The sequence below is a fragment of the Drosophila arizonae genome, chromosome X (genome assembly GCF_054131065.1).
Source record: "Drosophila arizonae isolate 15081-1271.41 chromosome X, UAZ_ARI_1.0, whole genome shotgun sequence".
Classification (NCBI taxonomy): domain Eukaryota; kingdom Metazoa; phylum Arthropoda; class Insecta; order Diptera; family Drosophilidae; genus Drosophila; species Drosophila arizonae.
In genome coordinates this window covers 9,055,103-9,077,899 of record NC_142927.1, presented here as the reverse complement: position 1 = coordinate 9,077,899, position 22,797 = coordinate 9,055,103, and the positions used below count along the sequence as shown (strand labels likewise).

Here is a 22,797-nt window from a genome sequence, read left to right as displayed (position 1 = left end):
CTTTAAATGAAAACGAAGAGATTTTTGGCTGTTCGTAAGTTTCAATAATGAATTGCATTAGATAAAGCTGGCTGAAGCCAAAAGGATGCATGTGCAGAGGTGTTAGACAAACGCAAAATCATATTTTATGGCACAAGATCTGCCCAGTCAAACAGAGACCCAGAGAGAGAGAGAGAGAGAGAGAGATTGCGTGAGAGAGAAAGAGAGAGAGACTAATAAAAAGCCATTAAGGCAGGCTCAGGCAGGTCATGTGACTTTGATGCTGGAGCCAACCCCAGCCAGTCTGGAGCGTGCTCCTCTTGCTCTGCCGCTCAGCTGAGGCTATAAATCAGCGAAATTAGAAATAACATCAACACCAACAGCATATCTGTTAGTGGTTCTGCTGCTGATGCTGCTTCATCTTCCTTTGCAGCCAAATGTAATTTTCAAATATTTTGAAACACGCCTTCAGAAAGAGCAAAAAACAAAAATGAATAAAAAGTTATGTCTGGCCTTTGCCCCCCACCCCTCATTCTTCGCTGCGCCCTTTGCTCAGCTTCTGATGTTGTAGCAAACGTTGCCTTTTTGGAGAGGACACAACTTTTCAGTAGACATATACATCTATATATGTATACATATATATCTATATTGGTCGCTTCTCGCGTTCTTGAAAAGCAACTGTATTTGAAAAGGAAAAGGGAGAAACCAGTTTTCAGTTTTTGTTTCTTATTTTTGCTCTCTTCTTATTTCCCTTTTTGCTCAACTTCATTTTCCTTTTTGGAATTTGCGTTAAATGCTCTTTGGCTGCTTCTTGCTACTTCTCCTGCAGCTTCTCGCTCCTCGCGGCCTTTGAGTGCTGCACTACAAAAATTTGCATTGTGACTTTATCATGACATCACGAATGCCGTCAATAAACTGAAGTTGCCTGCTGAGTTAAGGCTGATCAAAGTTGAATTTTGCTGTCGATGGTTTTGGCTGCTTTTAAGGAAACATGCGAAGTTTTATTTTTTTTTTATCGTTGTGTGAATTAAATATATTAAAATTCCGCAAGGCCTTGAACCCACTGGCAATGCTTAGTTTGGCTTTAGCAAATGCAATTCGGTTTCGAAAACTTTTTAATTTGAGTTAAAGTTACTTAAAGGGCAAATACTTGAGCATATTTGTGCGAGATGTTTCACTTAGCAAGTGATATATGAATACCATTCTTATGCTTCTCCAAGCAAAGCCCATAGACATTCTCTTTTACTCAGTCTCCAGTCAGAACCATGAGACCCATGAAACTTAAGTTAGCTCATCGCACAGATCTAAGTCGCATATGAATAGGACAATCTACATATAAATTCGTACGAAATTCCTTAGCATTTGGCTCTTATCATAATTTTCATTTGATAATTTGCAAAAAAAAAAAAAAGAAAAAGAAACAAGAAAAAAAAAGTTGTCTAAGCGACTCGAAATAAACTGAACTAACAATAATATTTACGAAATCAATTGGGTCAAGTGAATGGCCGGAACAACACGTAATGCCCGCCATTGAGCAAACCGAGTCATCTACTAGTCTCCCTCTCTCACTCGCTCTCGCTTATCTATTCAGCTGTCTGGCTCTATTGATAAATTGTTTATGTGTATTTGTATATGCTAATCAAATGTGCTTCCATATTGAGAATTCTCAAATGGTATTTGAATGAAGCGTCTGAGCGGCTTCCTCCGCCTCCCCACCTGCTCTTCTACTGCTGCCACGCCTTGCGTTCAACTGTAAATGTTGTACAATAATCAAAAATAATTTTCTCTATTTTTTTTTATTCGTTTTTAGTGGCGCAAGGCGCGAAAAAAAAAATGAAATAAAAAAAAAAAAAAAAAAAAACAATTGCCTATTAGCATAATGTTGCCATAAACTTTGCTCACCAAAGGCGCTAGCGGGGCGGGGCAAAGCATTTGCCAAGAATGTGACAATGCATAGAGAATGAACATGAACCACAGTGCCGATTAGCTTAGTAGGGAAAGAAGAAGAAGAAGAAAACAACGACGTTCTGAATGCGTCGTTTCGTTTTATGACAATTAACACGACGTGGACGAAGCCTAAGCTTCGCACCAACAGCCCCCCTCTCTTGCAGAGCCCCCTCCTCAGCTGCGTTAGAGCCAAAGGTTCTCGTTCTCTCTCTTTCTCTGTCTCTCTCCGTCTCCCTCTCCTTCTCTCTATGTCTAGTTGTTGTCTCTTGGGTTTGGGTAATTGCATTTCGTAGTCCAACTCTTGGCTCTTCTCTTGTGGCGTAATAAAGCTGAATGTGTGTGTGTCGGTGTGTGTGTATGCGTGTGTATTTGTGTTATACACACGTTACAGCTATTCGCCGGCAGGTAAACATTCGTTATTGCTGTGATTTTTACTGTATCCCGAGCATTTTTATTTACACATTATTTAGCATGATATACATACATACAATTGTCAGCTCTCTCTCTCTCTTTCTCTCTCTCTCTCTCTCTCTCTCATACACACTCATTCTACCCGTCTCTCTTTCTCTTACTCTAACTTCTTCTGATTGCATAATAAGTATATGAAATGCATGCTTGATGCTAAAAACTTATGTAATTGAGTGCAAAGGAGAGCTTCTGCAGTTTAATGTTAAAGGCATGTTAAGGCACTGTTAACAGCAAGAAGTCAGAATTTTAAATATTTTGTATTTGAAGCTGAATTTCATTGTGCTCTGAAATATTTTCTCTTAAAGAATATAAAATTCTAGTAGACCAAAGATGACAGCAAAAAATGTTTCTTTGAATAAAACTGATTGAAAGATTATAGCACATTGAAGATATTATAGCTGTGAAGCTAATTGAATTAGAATTTGACGTAGATGAGTCGAAAGTGTTAGAGAAAAGATTTTCTATATGAAGTTTGCATATAGAATTGATGAGAAATTAAAAGTTGAGCAGAATTAAAAAAAAAACAAGTAAGACGGCTCCAGTCGAGACTGCTCGACTAGGAGATACCCGGAACCCTCTAAGCTGATATTCTACAGGGCTATATCGACTCAGCTCGTCTGATCAAGAATATATATACTTTATGGGGTCTGCCACGCCTCCTTCTGACCGTTACATACTTTTTCACAAAACCATTATACCCTGATTTCCCATTTTCAATGGGTAATAAAATAGGAATTTGAATAGAATGAATTAGAAGAAGTCTCTTCTTCAATAGGCAAAGAGGGAAAATGAACTCTTGGCAATAGAATCGCATAAAATGTATTTATAGATTTCAATTTCGTTTTATGCATTTCACAAAATTGAAGTTCGCTTTGGCTAAGCTGAGCCGGGCACAAAGCCGGGCACTGGCCGTTAGTGTTTGATATATACAGGCAGATAATAATCTTGGGCAAGCTCAAATTGATTGTATCTTGAATTATAGTTATTGGAGAGGAGTCGAAGCTAAGTAACATGCTCGTTCACAGATCTTAGATGCTGCCCAGATAATGGGCAAAGGCACTGCGAGACTTTGTTTCAGCTTCTTCTTCTTTTCTATTTCGCTGCCCCCACTTATTTATGTGGGTGAGGTTCAAGTGGATGGTGAGGCAGAGGAAGCAGTTGTAGTGGTTGTAGTGCTTGTGAAGGCAGGCGACACGCCCCCCATCTATAAGTAGCTTGATTGCAATTTGGAAAAGCTCAAATCAAGCGATGATGGGGCGTGTCAGGCGTGTAGCGCCCAGTTAAGATGCTGCCAGTTGCTTGTTAGCAGCGGGCAGCTGCATCATTAATTAAGCAAGCCAATAACGAGCCGCCGCAGCAGTCGCAGCAGCCGCTGAGACGAGTGGAATGCGCCGTCTGTGCTGTGGCATGTGGCAGCTAGCCGAAGATGCTTATCAAGCCAACTCCGTAGCCGCAGCCGAAGCCGGTTCAAATGATAAAGTTATAAACGGCGCACTTGATTGTCCAAAAATTTGCAAACAAATGAAATATAAGGCGAGCGCCTTCGTGATTTAGTGGCAAGCTGCTGTGGCATGTGGCATGTGGCAACTGGCCCGGCTGGCCTCGGCTAGCTCGCCTAGCCTGGTAGCCCGGTTATGGCCACCTGTTTTTAGTGCAGCCCCGGACATAGAAGATGAGAGCTGTTTCTGGCGAAGCCATAGCCTGAGACGGGGCGAGAGGCTGCAGCAAATGTTGCATGCAACGCCTTCTTAATGGCATTTGGAAATTTGTCAATCGCTGTTGGGCAGTGCCAGCATGGCGCTCAGCGGAAGTGTGCAAAATAGCCAAAGCGGTTCGAGGCGCTGCCTCTGCCCCAACTGCCACACATTGCCACTGACCATCTAACGAAGCAATTAATTTGGCACGGCACGTTCCTTGCTCGACTGCTGCTGTTGCTGCTGCTGCTGCTGCTGCTGCTGCTACAGATGCTGCTGCAAGCTGTTGCTATTGCAATTTGAGTTGATGTTGCGCTAAGTGCTGCCAATGGCAGTGGCATCATTTAAATGACGAATTGAGTCAAGTCCAACCGGCTAAAGGCAGCAACAGCATCGACGACGAGTAGCCAACGGCTGCCACGCGCCACATATTGACAGACGGCTGTTAGGCCATGTTGCATGCTGCATGCCGATTGCCGCATGCCACCACACACTCACAATGCTCGCCAGCCAGACCAAGTGGACACCGAAAGCCAATCAGCTAATCAATCGCTCATCAGTGCAATAGACATATACATACATATATAAGATATGTATTACAAATCCAATAATTAAGAATTAAAATGTGTAAAAAAGTAAAATAAATACAAATATCAAATCTATAATCAAGCAGAGAGAGACGTCAGAGTTAAAAGAGGGGAGGGATCAGAGAGAAGGGACGAGGGAAGGGTGTTTATGTAGAAAAAAAAAAAAAGTTGATGATGATTGATAATAAAATATAAATAATTAACAATAAATAATAAAAAAAAAATTAAAAAACAAAAAAAAAATTAAAAATAAAAAATAATTAATAATCAATAATAAATAATATATAATATTAGATAACAAATAATAAATAAGAAATAAAAAATAAGAAAGAAGAAATAATAAATAATAAATAATAAATAATAAATAATAAATAATAAATAATAAATAATAAATAAATAATAAATAATAAATAATAAATAATAAATAATAAATAATAAATAATAAATAATAAATAATAAATAATAAATAATAAATAATAAATAATAATAATAAATAATAAATAATAAATAATAAATAATAAATAATATATAAATAATGTAAACTGAGGTAAATTTTACAAAATAAATTGTAAATTGTTATATGTAAATATTATCTTATCTTTTAAAGTATTTCAATTCATTTGAATTGAACAGACCCAATAAACATAAATGACATAATTTTCATTTTTTTTACACATTTTGACAGAGTGTGAATTACTCTGTAAATGTGTGTATTCAATGAAATCTTTCGAATCTTCAACAATTCAGGAATAAAATTCCAGCAGTATGAAACAAAGCAAACAAAGACACGATGGAATGCATTACAATATGTAAATATATATTACATCATGGAATAGGCTTATTTAGTATCTTACAAATCAAAGCAGCTAAAATCTATTCATTCTGATGCGAAAAGCCGATATCTACTAAATTATGTGAATCAAGGTTTTGAGAATCTATCGACAGCGCACAATCACTTAAGGGATATACATTTGTATATGTATTTATTTATATATATATATTTATATACATATCTACATATGTATATATTCAGCCAATTTAAGCAGCTTAATGTTCAACCTAAGCCTATTCATTTATCAAAGAAAGCAAAGCATATACTAAATGCTGTTCAGCTTAGATCTATTTCTGTTCTATCGAGTTTCTTTCACTTTGAACTCACTTGTATTCACTTGTTGCACACAATCGTCAGAGAAGAAGCAGATGAATATGAGGCGGAGATATCTGTTTCAATCGCTCAGATTTGCATACGTTAAAGATGGCTGCAGGCTAAGACATAGGATCCAAAAATAGCTATCAAAAGCAGATTTTATTAAAAGTTTTCTTTGGTATTTTGATATTTGCAAAAAACCAGCAAAAAAAAAAAAAAAAAAAAAAACGATACCTAGCAAAATGAAATCAATTTCAAAATGTAAACTGCTTCGCCCTTCATATTTGTTGTTTGTTTATTATTTACAGTCGGTTTTTTCTTTTATATCGGTGATATAATTCAGAAAACGAACAATAACTAGCAGCTACATAATGACAATACCAATACTAACCAATATTGATAATAATGACGGTGATGATCGTGGAGCTTCATCATGCAGTTAATGCTTAAGATGTTTCTAAATATATTGCCAAAAAGACGCTTTAAATAGCTTTCAAATGTAATACCCAAGCGAATCGATTGGAAATGGGGGATGGGCTTTACACCTTACGCTTTATGCTTTACGGCGATTGAAATCAGTCGCATGTAGATATATAGATATAGCGATATATATCTGTGTGTATTTCTTATTGTTTTCCTTTAGCTTCGGCTTGATAAATGTCAACGAACAGATTGCCGCCCCAAAACAACAAGCCAAACAAAAGCCGCCAGACATTCGAAAATTGTATTGTTACAAATATTTCGCTTGACAATAGACCAAGAGAGAGAGAGGGGCAGAGAGAGAGGCAGAGAGCTAGAAAGAGAGGGAGAGACCGAGAGAGAGAGAGGAGTTAGCTGACTAGTTAGAGACTACACCTGTCGTCTGCGTCTTTATCAAAGTCTTACGGTACTTTAAGTTCACAAAAAAAAAAAAAAAAAAAAAAAAAAAAAAAAACAACAACTTATAAAGCCCAAAAAGAAGATTTTTTCTGGTCCAGAGTTCAGATGTCAACAACAACAGCAACAAATCGATTTGTCGAGAACTGGCTAGTTTTTTTTTTTTTTTTTTTTTTTTTTTTTTTTTGTGTCGGCATTTTTTGTTCCTCTTAGTTGAAGGTATTTTATTTATGTTTTTCTTTACGCTTCACCGTTAAGCTAACTGCACATTCGCTTTGTCTGCTTATTGGCGCTTATTGTTTTAGTTGATATCTGACATGATTTGTTTTTCTGCCGCGACCTCTGGGCCCTTAAGAAATGTTTTAATTATAGACAACTTTGCAGCTCTGTCGCCGCATTCGATTTGCCTGACAACTTGATATATGTTCGTGAATATACTTATATCTTGAACATTTTCTACCGGTTTTTTTTTCGTATGATTTAATTTCTATATTTTCTTTGTTTTCCTTTCGTCTTGCAAGTAACGCAAATTAAATCTCCTAAATTTAGATACTCATAATACGTCTCATTTGTTTTCATTTCTGAAGCTTTTAGGTATTTAGATGTCTGAACTCTTATGAATCTCGATATCTTTAGATGTTAAAGTTGTATAATATAGTGAGTAGTATAATATAGTGAGTCTCATCCATCATAAGCTATTTTGTGTGACTAATATCTTGGTGTTAGCCAAGTGAAAAATTGTAGAAACATATAAGAATGTAAAATTATATAAAAAACATGATACTAAAGTATATTAAAAAAAAAAAAAAAAAATATATATATATATATATATATATATATATATATATATATATATATATATATATATATAAAATAATATAATGTAAAAAATACTGTTTTAAACCTACTAGAGTTTGCTTCCACTTGCTTTAATTGAATTTAATTAAGAACTCATCAATCTTGAAACTTCTTTGAGTAAGACGAAGAAAGATCGGAAGCTTCTTCTAGCAGTAGATCGACTCGTTTTAAACAAAATTATTTATATTCAGTGATCGTAGCTCCGAAGATCACCTGAATTCCCATTTAATAGGAGCACTATTCCTACAAGTAAACACCAACAATTCTTTTAATAGTAGCTAGTAATTCTTAATCCCATGCATTGGCTTTAACTGTGTGTCTTACGAATCTATAATCGATCGTTTTTTGTACCTTATCTCAATCTGCCGTATACAGGATAAACAAAAAAAATTTGAGCTAAGGCCCACACGCAGACTTCTCAAATGTGGCATATGGTCGAGTTCTATTGGAAATGGATAGATTTTTAATATTTGAAAATTAAATGCAATAATTAATAAGTAAATTGATAATCATTCATAAAGATTTTTATAGAGCAATAAAAACTTAAGCTGACTTTAATGAGTCGTTCTGCTTGAGTGGTACAGTTGTGTTTGAATTTGACTAATTAATTGATAATAGCGTTGGCTGAACTGCGACTGGCAGTGCCACTGCGACTGGGAATGAGAATCGAAATGGGTTTTTTTGGACTTTGGGCAGCTTGGGAGCCTGAAAACCGTTTTAATGGGCCATCAAACAGCAGCAGCATCAGCATCAGCAGGAGGAGCATCAGCTGCCGCCTAATCATTGTTTATGTTTATGACGGCCAAGCCAAGCCAGCAGTTGATGCTGCAAGTGGCAAATGGCAGGTAGCAAGAGGCAAGTGGCAAGTAGCAAGTAGCAAGTAGCAAGTGGCAAGTGACGGCAGGCATTACGCAATCGCAATCGAGTGACCGACTCTGGAGTGCTAAGTGTGGAGTGTTCCCTGTGCGGCCTTCTCCATGCAAGTGAAATTTATGCAAATGGCTTTGGCAATTCGTTTGCATTGCGCATTTGCGCAATTACCTGACCAACTGGCCAAATGATACGGCGGCAGAGGCAGCGGCAGCGGCAGAGGCAGCATCACCTGCTGTGTGTGGCATTCGATTGAACTCGAGTGTGCCAGTTACGCCGGATAGCGAACGATTGCGGCGTACACGTGACAAACAATTGACAGCGGGCGGCAAAAATTGAAATTGAAAAGCGTTCGAAATTGAAATGCGCCCACAGCTACAACACCAACACCGAACCCACCAACAACAACACCAGCATCTGCAACAACAACAACAATTGAGCACTGGACATGCAAATAAGCAGATCTAGACGAAATAAAAAAAAAAAAAAAGCAACTGAAGAAAACATTTCGTCGTGGCTTGCTCAATTGTGGATGCTGTTTGCATTGTCTTTGACAATAGGCACAGTGGTTCAATGTCCATTTGCATGGCAAGTGCTTGTCAGCTGATTGATGTCAAATCATCAGATTCATCTGCTAGTTAAATGTGGTTGTGCTTTAGCCTTTGCTAAATTTAATCAGCAGTTGGCAACAATTTGAAAAATCATATCTGGTAAAGTTTTCTTGTACAGCTGTCCATTTCAGCAATACCCAATTATTACAGAGAAACTAACTCTACTAAATTCCCATACAAGAGTTGAGCAGCATTTAAAGTTGTGCCTTGTCGATGTTCCTTAATGTTGACTAGCTAGATTTCAATCAAAGATTCCCATAGATATCTTCTACCCATTCTGTCAAAATTAACCCACAGATTTCGATATCTCTAAACGATAATTTAGTGTTACATAAAAAATTTATTTGACTGCTTGTCAAGAGTTTTGTGCCAGAATAAATCTGTTGCACTCAAAGCACAACGTTCATTCAGAAAGTAAATTTAATAGTATATCTACTCTTGCTGTGATTCAACAAACACTTCACATTAGCTTTCAGAAATTCAAAATGTGCACACATCAAACAATATCTCTCCCAAATTTTATTTAAAATTGAAAAGTGTTTACTTTTGCATTCAAGTCTTGAATTCCTTCTTTTAATGGTAATCGATTGCGACACAGAATTTATATTAAACTAGTTGTCAACGGCTTGATGTCACTATCAGTTAAGTGTGGTTGTCTTATCGGCACTCCAAGTGGATAACCAGTTGTGTTCGTGTCAAAGTTAACAAGCAGCTGACAACGCCTCGATGGTAATAAAAGCAATGCAGCCGTCAATTCACAGAGTGCCACAAATTTAACTAGCAGTTAAAAAGAGATTACCAAATATTCAAATCGCGACACGCTCCCATGTGGAGCACTGTGCGAGGAGGCCACGCAACGGCATTTGCGGACTTGCTACATGCAAATTGTGGCCAAGCGCGATGTGTCAACAACTCTCGGCGATCGCATTCAAATTTGGTGTTCCGTCGAATCCTGCTAACCCTGCCCCCGTACCGCTGTTCACCCCAGGGCAATGCACGCGCCAAGGCTTTTCCTTGCATCGAACCGCTAATCGCCTGAATGGGGCATGGAAATTGAAATTGGAAATTGGAGCTACAGTATGTATGTATGTATGTAGACTATGCTATATGTGCATCTGTGTGTGAATAGATGGAAATGATACGCACGCCAGACGCAGGTGACCGACTTCCCAAATGCAACGTGATGTGAGTGAGCTCCACTAAAGGCGATTTCTGTGCATTGTCTTCACTGAGGGTGGAGGCGTGCCCGATGTGAAGCCGTTGATATTGAGCACGTAGCCCAAAAATGGATGCCATGAAATGGCTCTTAATGCTCACTAAATAAATACTTGGCATGCATGGACGATAATATTGATATTAATATTAAGCGACAGCGGAAGAAAATTGCACAGAACCGAAAGATATTCGCTTGGATTCCATGTAAGTTGTTCCGACTCGAACGAACTCGTTGCGGCTTCCGCTTAGCTCCCTCTACGCTCTGTTTGAACTCTGCAGTTTAGCCCGATCAATCTTAATGGCCTGGCCTCACACAATGGCCCGGAATATGAGATGCGTATAAATATTTACGACCCTTAATTGGTAAAGGCTTCGACGTTTGGGGCAACGGAGAGCGAGATTTTAGATACCAGCTGAGTGCATCGTTGGAAATTTTGCAAATGGCAAATGGCAAGTGGCAAGTGGCAAGTGGCAAGTGGCAAGTGGCAGCTGGCAGCAGGTTTGTCTTTTTGTAACTCGTTGCAATTGTAACTATTTTCTTATTCGCTACTTTTTTTTCTAGCTACTATTTCTCACGCTTCTCTTTCCAATTCACTCGTTCCTAGAACTAGAGCGAGAGCTAAAATTTACGCTCTATCTACTCGCTGAAATTTATTCGTTACTTTTTTTTAACAGTCGTTACTTTCGGCCGGTTGTCACTCTTTAGCTTTTCACTAGTTACTCGCTGCCCAAAGTTGCCGTTTAGAGATTTCTCGACATAGATAAAAGCTCGATTTAAAAAAAATTTTTAACACTAGCTGTTAACAGCTCGTTCAATTTTATTCACCAGTTGCCGATTGCTTGGCCTATTTTTCGTTACAATAATGTTAATCAGTGTTTGAAAATTCGATGTTGTTCTCGCTGTGTGGCTCGCAGTATCTTATATTTGACATTTCTTTGTGGAAAGCTCGGCTACTCACTAACTTATGCCTGATTCTGATGCCCGATTAATATTGCTCAACCATCCTGTCTTGTTCGACCTCTCCGGCTTACGCTATATTTAAAAATAGGACAACATTGCCAACACGACTAACATTTGGATCATGACATTTTGCTTTGACATTAAATAGCGAACGGCTGAATCATTATCGAAGGTATAATGAATAATGCCGCGCTTCGTTCGCAACGTATTTGCCTCCAGTACTGATTCAGTGACACCATCACGCTCCAGTATACACTCATGCATCAGGTCATCTGTGAGCTGGATGTGAAATGGAAAGCAATACATTCGGGCCGATCGTAGCTTGACAGTGCGCTTGCCGCCGAATTCGTCGAAGCATAAGTACTCATTAACCTCGAGCACTTGGATGCTGTAGCAGTAGTGCAACTGGGACTCCTTCAAGGACACCAGAATATGATCCAATGATTCCGGCATAAAGAGTGCCATGCGATCCGTTTGCTTCATGAATGTATCACGGAATTTCGTGTAAGCCACCAGCGGAAATTTTCCTTTGCACTTCTGAAACATTACCTCATTGGAGGTCTGCAGATATTTACACCGCTCTGGCATTTCCGGCTCGGAGGGTGTATCCATTAATGTGGAGCCAACGCTGCGCAAATTCAACTGCAGTAGTAATAACATATGCAGCTTCAGCCGCAATCCCAACATGTTACAAACAGTGAATTTTGACCAAAATAATGCATATATATGAACATAAATACACATACAGATATATAACTATATATCTATGTATATCAACTACTATATATTTCTGAACTATATACGTTGATGAACGATGAACAAATATTGGTTTCCTTTTTTTTTTTTTTTTTTTATTTTCATTAACGTATATAACTATACAAAAATTTTGAAATGAAACTAGATGCTATGTAAAATGTCAGCTTGATGATAAATAAATCTGAAATACTCCATGATTTTGACAACAAACTAATCAAGTTGGTAGCTTCAAAATCTCAACAAAAGACTTTTGTATAACCATTTTGCAGTATGACAGTTGTATTATAGCAGTATAGCAGTATAACAGTTTTATTGTATAACAGTTTTTGCAGTATAACAAATTTTTGTATTATACATTTAAAGAATACCAGTTTTGTAGTACAGAAATTTGCAGTATAACAGTTTTACGCCGTAAAAGCCAAACAGTATAACAGTTTTACAGTATAATAGGTAGAACAATATAACAGTTTTACAGTATAGCAACTGTATAACAGTATAATTATATAATGTAGATATAAAATAGCACTAGCTCAATCACATTTCAGTGTAAAACAGTTCGAGTTCTATAAAGCACAATTATAGGTTTGCTTGCTTACAAATATGTGACAAGTTTTTCCATTCAAAGAAAATTTGAAAACTCTATAAATTTCGACATTTTAAGTTTCCGGAATAAAGTAAGTTGCAAAGCTGCCCAAATAATAAAAGCATTTGCTTTCATTGCACACAATTGGAACATGCTGTAGCCGTGCGAACTAGGTAAATTAACAATTTTAGCCAATTATTTCAGAGGATAGGTAATTCCTACTTGAAGAACGAGTACGCATCGTAGTCTAAATTGCAAATCAGATGTATGTATTTCGTGCAATGTGTGATATTTGACTCATTGGTTCGTGACTTGGTCGAATGTTGATTCAACTGTGTGCGAGATGCCAAAATGCCATTACTCACAGAGCTCAGGCGTTGATTTTGCTGATTTGTTGATTTAATTGTTTAATTATAGAAAATTATTTCAATTAAACGATCTAGCTGGTGCTGCTGCTGTTGTTGCTGCTGCAATAGAGGGTGGTCTCATGGCGAGGGGCGGGCCGAGGCGTGATGTTCGACTGATCGGCAGTCAACAGCTGGAATACGACTCATTCTGATTGAATGTAGTCCAATGCACCATTGAGATGTTGTCTCTGCATACGAATCGGCCACTGCCGTGAGTCCGGCTAATGAGTGTCAAGAGCGGACACGACATGACATGACACGACATCGTCAGCTATGGCGAATACATACAGACAACACCAGCAGCAGTAGCCGTGGTTCCTTTGCCCATAAAGGGGTATATTGAGCTTGTTAGTCAGCTTGTGAGACTTTAGGCTGAAAGGCGGACTAACTTGATGTCTGTGTCTGTATAGTTGAGATTATCTACATACATCTAAATTGATCTATACTACTATAAAATTTATTTTTATAGACTTGCCTGCCTACTTATGTCCTAAAAAAATTCAAAATATAAAAAAAAAATTTTGTCCATTATCCATCTCAAATTTGTTTGTATTCTTTATCGAAAATTTTGCTTGCAAATCTTTACTTATCAAACCTAGGGTATTGACGCGGCGACTAATCCATGGACAGATACCTCGTTTGCTGCATTAATATGCATTTAAATGCACTGCGAGCTGCACTGTTTTGTTGGAGTAATTTCATGATTAATGCAACGGCATATTTAAATATCAATGTGGCAAATTGTTGGACCCCGGTTTCATTTGCTCAGCTGCTGTTGCTCCCCGAAGTTCTTTCAGATTGACTTTTCCGGGCTGCAAGCAGCAGCAGCAGCAGCAGCATCCAATTGATGTTCTATCTCTAGCATCTATCTAAATATATGATTGCATAATCCGCTTGTCACATTGCGGGCTGCTATTGCTGCTGCTGCTGCTGCTGCTTTAATGCCATTTACAGTTGCCGCCGTTGATAACAAGCTGCGAGAGTCAAAACAAAGCACTTGATAAATGCTGCAGTTAGTGCCATGTGAAATGCAAACAAATGTCTGGACACGTGTTGGAAATGGTATCGACTTGTCGGCCTTCAAAGAGTTACGAATTGTAATTAGACATCTATGAAATTAAATTCAAGTTAAATGTTAACTAAATATCTGATCTAACGATGTTGATAGTAATATTGTATATCAGAATCCAGCTGAAATATTGCAATGCAATTTTTGAATCAAAACGTGCATAACACTCATGCGAGCTTATATGGAAACTATGTCAACTATGTTAATTATATATAGTTGTGTAAAGCCAGGAAGAGGAAACTGAAGAATGTTCTAGAGCTGCGCTAAGACTGCTCTCTAGCTAATGTTTTAAATGTTTTTGCTAATTTCAAAGCAAAGTTGTTTAATCTGCACTTGCGAACCACAAATGCTCAATTTTCTGCTCTTTTGTGCCATGCATATGTGAGGAGCTACTATATAAAACTTACTTATGCGAGGTGCGTTCAAAAAGTATTGCGAAACTTCTTCTTGCCCATGAAACTGAAGAGGATGAAGATCCAAGATGATGTTGAGCAAAGATTTAGTAGATAAATAAGGTATCGAAAAATATTTAGAATATCACAGACAATGCATTTTATGAGAATAAAAAAAATACCTCTATATAATAAATATTTTTAAAGGGAAAAACTAGAAACTATAACTTTATAAAGAATAATAAATATTTTCTAAAGCATACACAAAACGAGCGAAAACTCTTACAATACCTCATGTTGATTTTATATATGTATCTTTTATTACCTATTATTTATATTATTCACAGCCCCAAGATAACGATTCTCCTAAGGATTATCGAGATATCCAAGACTCAGTAACATAAAGTCTACTAATTTTGCATTCATACGAACGTAGCTGCCCTCAGAGGGCTTAAGGGCATTTTTTTCTACTGATTTGGGATAAAAGACGAAAATTTTTTATTAAAGTGTCAACAGAGCTTCATTGACGAAGTGAGCGAAGCTACAATGAAAAATTATCAAGCACCACAGAGCATCATCGAACACCACCCGTTGCGTTTGTGCGCGCATTTCATTAAGCAATTTATTAAGTTATTGATTCTGTCTGGGAATTGGAATGGAGCTTAATTAATTTCATATTTCTAAATCCGACAGCAGCACCAACAGCAGCAGCAACAACAATGATACAAACAACAACAACAAGAATCAAAAAAACTAAAGATCATATTTTACTTAACGGCACTTTGTGTATGTGTTCGTCTGCTGTCTGTGCATGTGTGTGTGATTTGTTTATTTACATTTATTTATGCATTTTGTCGATGAAAACAAATTAATTTATCGATTTTGTCATTAATGGGATTTCCTTCCAACGACATTTTATTTATTTTCGTCTCTCTCTCTCTCTCTTGTTGAAAAAAATCTTTTTTCATTTTTCAGTTAAGTGTTGGGCTGAGCTTTACGGGGTAATTTGACTTTGATAACAAGTTGGTAACGCTTGAACATTTCTTCCAAATGTTGCGAGCGATGTTGATTTGAAAGTTGTTGAGCCGCTATTGATTATATTTATTATGACTAACACGAGAATGTTATGTTAAGCATGAGCATTAACTTCAACAGGTTTCTGTAATGTACTAATGTTAAGAAACTGTAAAATCTATAGAAGTTGTAAGCGATTGAGTGAAACAAGAGGAACAGATATAAGGAATGGAAGAAAAGTAAGAGTAGACCTAGAAAGTAGGAGAGGCACAAAGAGAGAATGAGAGCGAGAGTGGGAGAAATATAGAACGAGAATGATAAAGAAAAGAGACATTTTAGAAACATTTTAGAAGAAATTTAGAGAAAATTTAAATGATAGAGATAGAATATATAGATAAAGAGAGTGGAGGAGAGTGAGAGAGGGAGAGAGAGAGAGAGAGAGAGTGAGAGAGAGAGAGAGAGGAGAGAGATAGAGAGAGAGAGAGAGAGAGAGGTCTCTCTCTCTCTCCTTCTCTCTCTCTCTCCTTTTCTCTCTCTTTCTCTCTTCTCTCTCTTCTCTCTCTCTTATTTCTCTCTCTCTCTCTTTCTCTCGCTTTCTCTCTCTCTCTCTCTCTCTCTCTCTCTCTCTCTCTCTCTCTCTCTCTCTCTCTCTCTCTCTCTCTGCTCTTCTCTTCTCTCTCGTGCTTTCACTTTCTCTCCCCCTGTCGCCCTGCAAAAAAAATTTGGAAGAAATAGATTTATATTGAGGTTGATGAGAATAACAGAGACCCACACAGAACACATGACTGTCACAAAATATAATCATAAAATTATCTAATATTATTAGATAATAAGAAATACCAAACAAACTAAACTTATATAAGTTGTCAGTTTTAAGTTCATGAGAAACACAAAATTAGTTAGGGTATTCAAATTGACTGCTTTGCTGCATTGAAGTTGCTTTATTTATGCGTTTGCTTCTTCATTTCCCTTGAACACACACTCTCTCTCTTTCTCTCTCGCACACACAGCGTCACTATTCCTCTCCCTTTCTGTTGCTTCTCCGGTTGAATTGTTTGTTATGCCCCACCACAGGTGGCACTTGCCATGCGCATCAACAATTTTCAAGTCGTCAGGCACCTGCAGCAGAGGCTTCTGGCACCCCTCGTCGCCTCCGCCTGCTCGCGCACTGGCCACGTCCAGGGAGTTCTGCCAAATTTGCGTTGAGCTGTCGATCGGAAGTTGGTTCACCATTTACGACAACTGTCAACGTTCTCCATATTAATTATGAGCTTTTTTTTACCATTTAATGTTCAGTCAAAAGCCGCACCAAGTCTGTGCACTTCCTGTGCCCCTTTGGCTGCCCCTGGCCGGCCATGGCTGCCGAGCCCCACTCCTCCCAGCCACTCGTCTTGCACACTTGGAAATTGTGTCACGCGACGCGTATCAAAATTAGTTCGCGAAGCTCAAGTCGAGACGAGACGCACTCGAAATGGGAATCGTCGTAGGCATTGCAATAGTCATCGGCGTCGTTCGGTTCGAAGTCATTCAATATGCGCACATTGTGCCACTTACTTGAGGTTCCCTTAACTCATAAACAGCATTTGTGTGGTTTATTATATATTATTAGCTCGATTGGGATATTGCACTTGACTCGATATACCCTGGAATGGCTGATATTGTACATAGAGTAGTTTGCATAGGTATAATTAATGAATACAATATGTGATATCCGAACTTGGAATCAGAATCCGAATTTAAATGTGACCTTTCCGAACTTGGGATCTATGATAGCTAGAGCTATACAATTGAGTATGGTGGCTCTCGTATACAAGATATATAAAGGGCAATAGCAATGAAAATCATGAGCAACATCCTTCTATAAATATGTCCTTTCTGAACTTGGGATCTATATAAGCTAGAACTATGAAATTCGTTACAATTGTTTTCTTGAATAAGATGCACTTGACTATAGCAACTGTGATTTCAATTAAGAGCAAATTAACATTTTGACAATTTTTCATCAGATATTCATCAGTGAGTATAAAATGCTTTGGCCCTAGCTAACCTATTCGTATCTCAGGATCTGTTGATATTTTGGTATACGGCCTTTTGCATATGCAAATAAAGTTCAACATCCAACAAAGCTCTGAGTAATTTCGTTCACTATTTAGCAGAAGGTATAATTAGTTTTAGGGTATCTTCTAGTCGCTTGCCCTAAGCATTTCGAGTCGACCTTCCGCGTTTTGACGTCGCGCAGTTCGTTGCTTTCAGCCGGCGGCAAAAACTTTTGTTGATTGATACGGCGAAACTGCTGAAAGCACCGTTAAACTTTTGCCATTGCTTTGACATTTGACATCTGATATTTGACACATGGGACATGACACTCGATGCTCCAGGGGGATTTTTCAGTGTTTGTTGAAATTCTTGCCTCATTAATCGCTCGCAATTAAGCGCCACTTTATATCAAATTCACACTTCTAATATTTGTTGCCTCTGCTATTATTATTATTGTTGTTGTTGTTGTTGTTGTTGTTGTTGTTGTTGTTGTTAGTGGTGTTGGTGTTGCTTCTATTGTTGTTGTAGTTTGATTGTTTGTTAACACAGCGTCGCTGCGGCCCTTTGTGCTGCGGCATCCGATTGATTTGTTGCCTGTCTGTGGCACGTGTTCATCTGCAGCTGAGCTCTGATCGCTCAGCGCCCCGGGTAGACAGCTTCACATCGAGCTTGAGCGCTAAAAGTTGGTCAGACCGAGCGTATGGTGGAAACAAAGGATGACCGAGCAGGGTCAGATTTACGCCACAGAATAACAGTTAGAAAATATTGCATTCAATACACAAATGTATTTGGGTAAGAATTTATATATGAAATCGATGTTTGCGTTGAGAGTCAAAATTGTCAAGCTGTGTTTTGTTTGAGAAGTACTTTGAGATGGGGTGAATGGAGATAAAAAATGAGCTGCAGTTAGCCTCTGAAGCAGCTTCAGAACAAAAGACTTAGGCAACAAACTTGATAGGAAGAACAGGCTAGGGGGAGAAAAATAAGCAGTGAGAGCGATATAGAATAGAGATAGAGGAAGAGATAGTGATAGAGAGAGAAAGAGGTAGATTGTGAGAATTATAGTGAAAAATATAGTGAGAAAGAGATAGGGAGAAAAAGGAAGATAGTGAGAATTGCAGTGAGAAAGATTATGAGTAAAAGGGGGAGAGAGAGGGTAATAAATATCAATAGAAGGAGAGGGTGAGAAGGAAGAAAGGGAGTGATAGAAGGCAAGAGAAAGAAGGCGAGAAATAAGGAGAAGATAGAAATGAGGAAAAAAGATAGACACAGAGAGATTGAAAAAAGTAAGAGAGCGAGAGAGGGAAATTTGAAAAGTTAGAGAAAGATAGAGGGAGAGACAGAGAGAGAGAGAGAGAGAGAGAGAGAGAGAGAGAGAGAGACATAATTAAAAAGAGTGAAAGAGAGATGCTAAAAAAGACATGAGAGAGAGAGATGGAAGGCCCCAGAACAAATATGCAAACAGCTACAATGAGAAAGTTTGGGGCAGAGAAAGAGACAACATAATGGAGCAGCACATATAGATAAGGAAATAATTAATTATACAGTTTCAAAAAGAGATTCAACTCAAACACGAATCAGTTAGGCAACGAACTTGAACTACGAATGAGTAAATTTAAAAGAGGGAGCTCTTTAGAAAAATATCTACAAAACTATCCATATCAGAGCAACGTAAAATGAAAAGCTTAGGCAGCGCATTTGAGTTACTAAAACGCTAAATTAGAGTATTTATATGTGTATAAATAAAGAAAACTGATATCAGGCTATCACGCCATAAATTCATCGGAAAATCGAAACACTTGGGCCATGAATTTGAATTCTAGAAATTAAAAAAAAAAAAAAAAAAATGCAAATATTAATTAGCGATAGACGCCTGGCACAATCTAAAGCCATATCAAAAACGAAAGACTTAGGCAACGAACTTGCAATGTAAGCTCTATCAATATGAAATGAAGAAAAACTAATGCATTTTCAACCAGTTTGAGGCATTACGGAAACGGGCCGAGACCACTTTTTAAATTCGGTTTAGTTTTAGCAGCCTGACAAAAAGAAGAAGAAAAAGCAACAACAACAACAAATCTCAGCTGCTGCTGCCACCTGTTGCATGCGGCTTCTTCTCAAGTTGGAAAGCCTGCCGGTTGCTATTGCTGTTGCTGTTGCTGTTGCTCTTTGCTTTCTTCTTCAACTGCGAACCGCAGCAGGCTCATAAATAACTGAAATGCTCTATCTATGCTACCGAATCAGCCGAATAGCCGCTGGCCTGGCATCCACAGTTGAATTATGATATGCAACGAGTGCGAGTCGGAAAAATGCTCTACCAAGTGCACAGCGCGCCTATATGCCTGACTAACTAACTGATTAGCCGACTGGCCAGTAACAACAACAACAGCAGCAGCAACAGCAACATTGCAATAGCCATTTGGGGTGGGTATCTACTATATAGACTATAGACCTTCTTCTACCGAGTCGGGGGCCCCCAGACGTAGCCGCAGCCGCAGTCGCAGTCGCAGTCGCAGTCGCACTTTTAATCTGGTTCTGGGCGCTGAGCGCATTAATTATGCGTTTTCAAGCATTTCTTTGCTCCTCTTCTATTTTTGGCGTGCATGGCCGTTGTAGTTGTAGTTGTGGCTGCTGTTGTTGTTGTTGTTGCTTTGAAATTCTTGGCACGAGTTGGTTAATTAATTTAATTAATGTTTTTCAAAAGCGACGGCGACTGAGCCGTTGACGCCGCTGATGAGTTCGTTGAGCATTTTGTTCTCTACACTTCTATTGTTTCTAACGGTAGCACGAATGCTCCACACAAAGCGAACATGAAAAGTGCCAAGAGAAGAACTCTAACACACACACACACACACACACACATAGACACAATGGCAACACCTGCAGCTCATACCATCATCTCCACTCAATTCTGTAATTTCCAGCTAATTATTTAAATTTTGTCTCGATTTCAATAGGTTTTGCAATTAAATTTTTTTGTTTTTTTCGCATTTGATTTTCGTTTTGTTTCGTTTCTGTTGTTTAATGAAAATTTATGAAATCCCCCCCAAAAAAGAAACAGAAATTCATACCGTCTGCTTCTGCTTTCGTCTTCAAGTTGCTGCTAATGAAATTCATTTGAATTTCCTGCCATTAGGCGCTGTCACATCGTGTTTTCCAATTGATTTTTGATCGCTGATATCATTTCATATCTTCTGCCGGCTGCTTACGGTGGCGTACAGTGCGTGTGAAAAGTATGCGCCGCCATCCAGACAAAACCCCTAACTGGACACTTGTTGACATTTATTTCAATCCTACGATCGTTATCTGCCCGAGCTGAAAGTGATAATTAAATTAAAGAAAACAACTTGAGGCCCTTGCCAGAGTGCCACTCTAGACACTAAATGGTGTCCCAGTCGGGTCAAATGGGGCACAGGTGCACTAAACGTGCCACGGGCGACCTAGCAGCGAAAGCAATTTCTACCACATTAGAGATTTCTGGCAAATTTTATGGCATATATGACATCATAATTGGTATGGCTTCATCTCTGCCATCTCTGAAGGAGTCATTAGATTTACTTGATTTTTCAATTCTCCCAAAATCCTAGATAGAGCATATACTTCCCTGTTAACCTTCCTCTCTTTCTCTTTTCGTCTCTGTTACCTAACTATTCTATCTGTATTCCCCTCCTATCTGTCTTCCTCTTACCAACTTCCTTCAACTTTACCTATAGTGCTCTCACTCTTTTTCTCCCCATATTCGCAATATTTCCCTCCATATTATATTCTCTTATCTTCTTTTCATTGTTTTCTCTTACTGTCTTTCTCTATTTCTCTCTAGATTTGACTGTTTTGTCTCTGTCTCTTTTGTTCTACTTTTCTAGCCGTCTTTCCCTCTGTTTCACTGGCCCTCTTTCCCTCTGTACTTTTTCTCTCTCTTTCTCACTTTTTATCCCTTCGTCTCTATCTTCAAATCTCCCCTATATCCTTTTTTCTTTCTCTCTCTCTCTTTCTCTCTCTATTTCGCTCTACAATTCTCTCTCTCTTTTAATTTCTCTCTTACCTCCAACTTTTCTCCTCCTCCACTCTCTTTCTCTATCTCTTCCTCTCACTCTGTCCCTTCAATTTGATTAACAAATTTGTGCATTTGCCAAGTTGAAGGCCGCAATGTGCGCATTGTGCAACCGATTGTGGCACAAGCATTGATGCAGCAAATTTAATTTGTTGCCAATGGGCGAAAGGAGAACGCGAGAGGCCTAGCTTCATCTGCCGCTGCAGCATCATCAAGAATGCTAAGTTCGCCGTCGCAGTAGCGATTGTCGCAATGCCAACGCCAACACCGACGTCGCGACGTCGACGCTGCTGCCTCCGCTGCTGGCTCTGCGGCTGCATTTGTATTGATTTATGCGCAGGCGGCAAGATGAAAGATGCAACAAATACAAGAGGCACGACTATCGACTATCGACTGCGATTGCGAATGGGTTTGGGAGTGGGTTCGGGATTGGGATTGGGATTGGGATTTTGACTGGGGTATTTGGGCTTTGCGATTGGTGGATGCCACTGCAAATGGCTTATGATATGCGCCACGGCCATAGAGCGTATGCGTAATATGCCAAGCAGAGGCCGAGAGGGGCCATGGAATTAACTACATAGAACATGCTCAACATGTAGAGGCAGTCGACAGCAGCAGCAGCAGCGGCAGCAGCAGCAACAGCGGCAGCGGCAGATAGACCGCTACAGAGCATTGACACTATCATCATTATCAGCTGAAGAGAGAGGAGGCTCTGCAGCTGAGCTGGAGGAGGAGGAGGTGGAGGTGGAGGAGGGGGGCAGCAGTAGTTAGAGCCCATTTGGTGAGCGACTATTGACAACCGCAGTTAACAAGCGCTTTAGGAAATTTATCTTTCAAGCATCATAAATCATAAAAAGCAACAACAGGCAAAAAACACCATGCGAAATGAGCGGAAGACGGACTCAAATAATAGATACCTTACAATAAAAGATGTGTCGCATGGAATGTGATGCGTTATCGATAAAAATCGTTAAGCAGATTAAGCAGAAAAATGCAGCAGCAAGTGTTTCTAAGAAATGTCTAAAATTAAATTTGAACGATGTGTACATTTAACATACTTTATGGTTTATATCATTTAAATCGATATATATCGATTTTAATGCAAAAATAAATATGCCGTCAAATTTGTATACGAAAATTAGAGCTTAGCACATTTTCACTATATAGAAATATATTTGAAATATCCATTAAAATACATGGATACTATTTGCATCCAAATTGCAAATATACAAATATTTGCAAACATTTTCTCATGTCTACAGGGTATGCAAAAAT

The 22,797-nt window shown here is 38.5% G+C and overlaps 1 protein-coding gene and 2 long non-coding RNA genes across 11 annotated transcripts in view; 2 read left to right on the top strand and 1 right to left on the bottom strand.

Moving 5' to 3' along the window:
- The first annotated feature begins 9,184 nt into the window (after positions 1-9,184).
- Positions 9,185-22,797, top strand: part of LOC149267857 (uncharacterized) — a 43,747-nt gene continuing 30,134 nt past the window's right edge. The window contains exons 1-3 of one of the 9 annotated variants that reach the window (XR_016270962.1): positions 9,185-10,114; positions 10,167-10,456; positions 10,532-10,751. This is a non-coding gene — a long non-coding RNA (uncharacterized LOC149267857). Of the gene's footprint in view, positions 10,127-10,166; positions 10,457-10,531; positions 10,752-22,797 lie in introns of all 9 variants that reach the window. The other 8 variants (XR_016270966.1, XR_016270965.1, XR_016270964.1 and 5 more) reach the window with 8 other exon arrangements.
- On the bottom strand, positions 11,026-12,156 carry LOC108620244 (uncharacterized). The gene has a single exon (XM_018017150.2). It carries the CDS (start codon positions 11,955-11,957, stop codon positions 11,292-11,294), a length of 666 nt encoding a protein of 221 aa, XP_017872639.1. The 5' UTR covers positions 11,958-12,156; the 3' UTR covers positions 11,026-11,291.
- LOC149267858 (uncharacterized) lies at positions 22,262-22,660 on the top strand. The gene is made up of 2 exons (XR_016271178.1): positions 22,262-22,303; positions 22,361-22,660. It is a non-coding gene; the product is annotated as an uncharacterized LOC149267858 (long non-coding RNA).

What these genes read in the sequence shown, in the direction of transcription:
- LOC108620244 (XM_018017150.2), bottom strand. Translation starts at nt 11,957, where the DNA reads ATGTGTATTTATGTTCATATATATGCATTATTTTGGTCAAAATTCACT.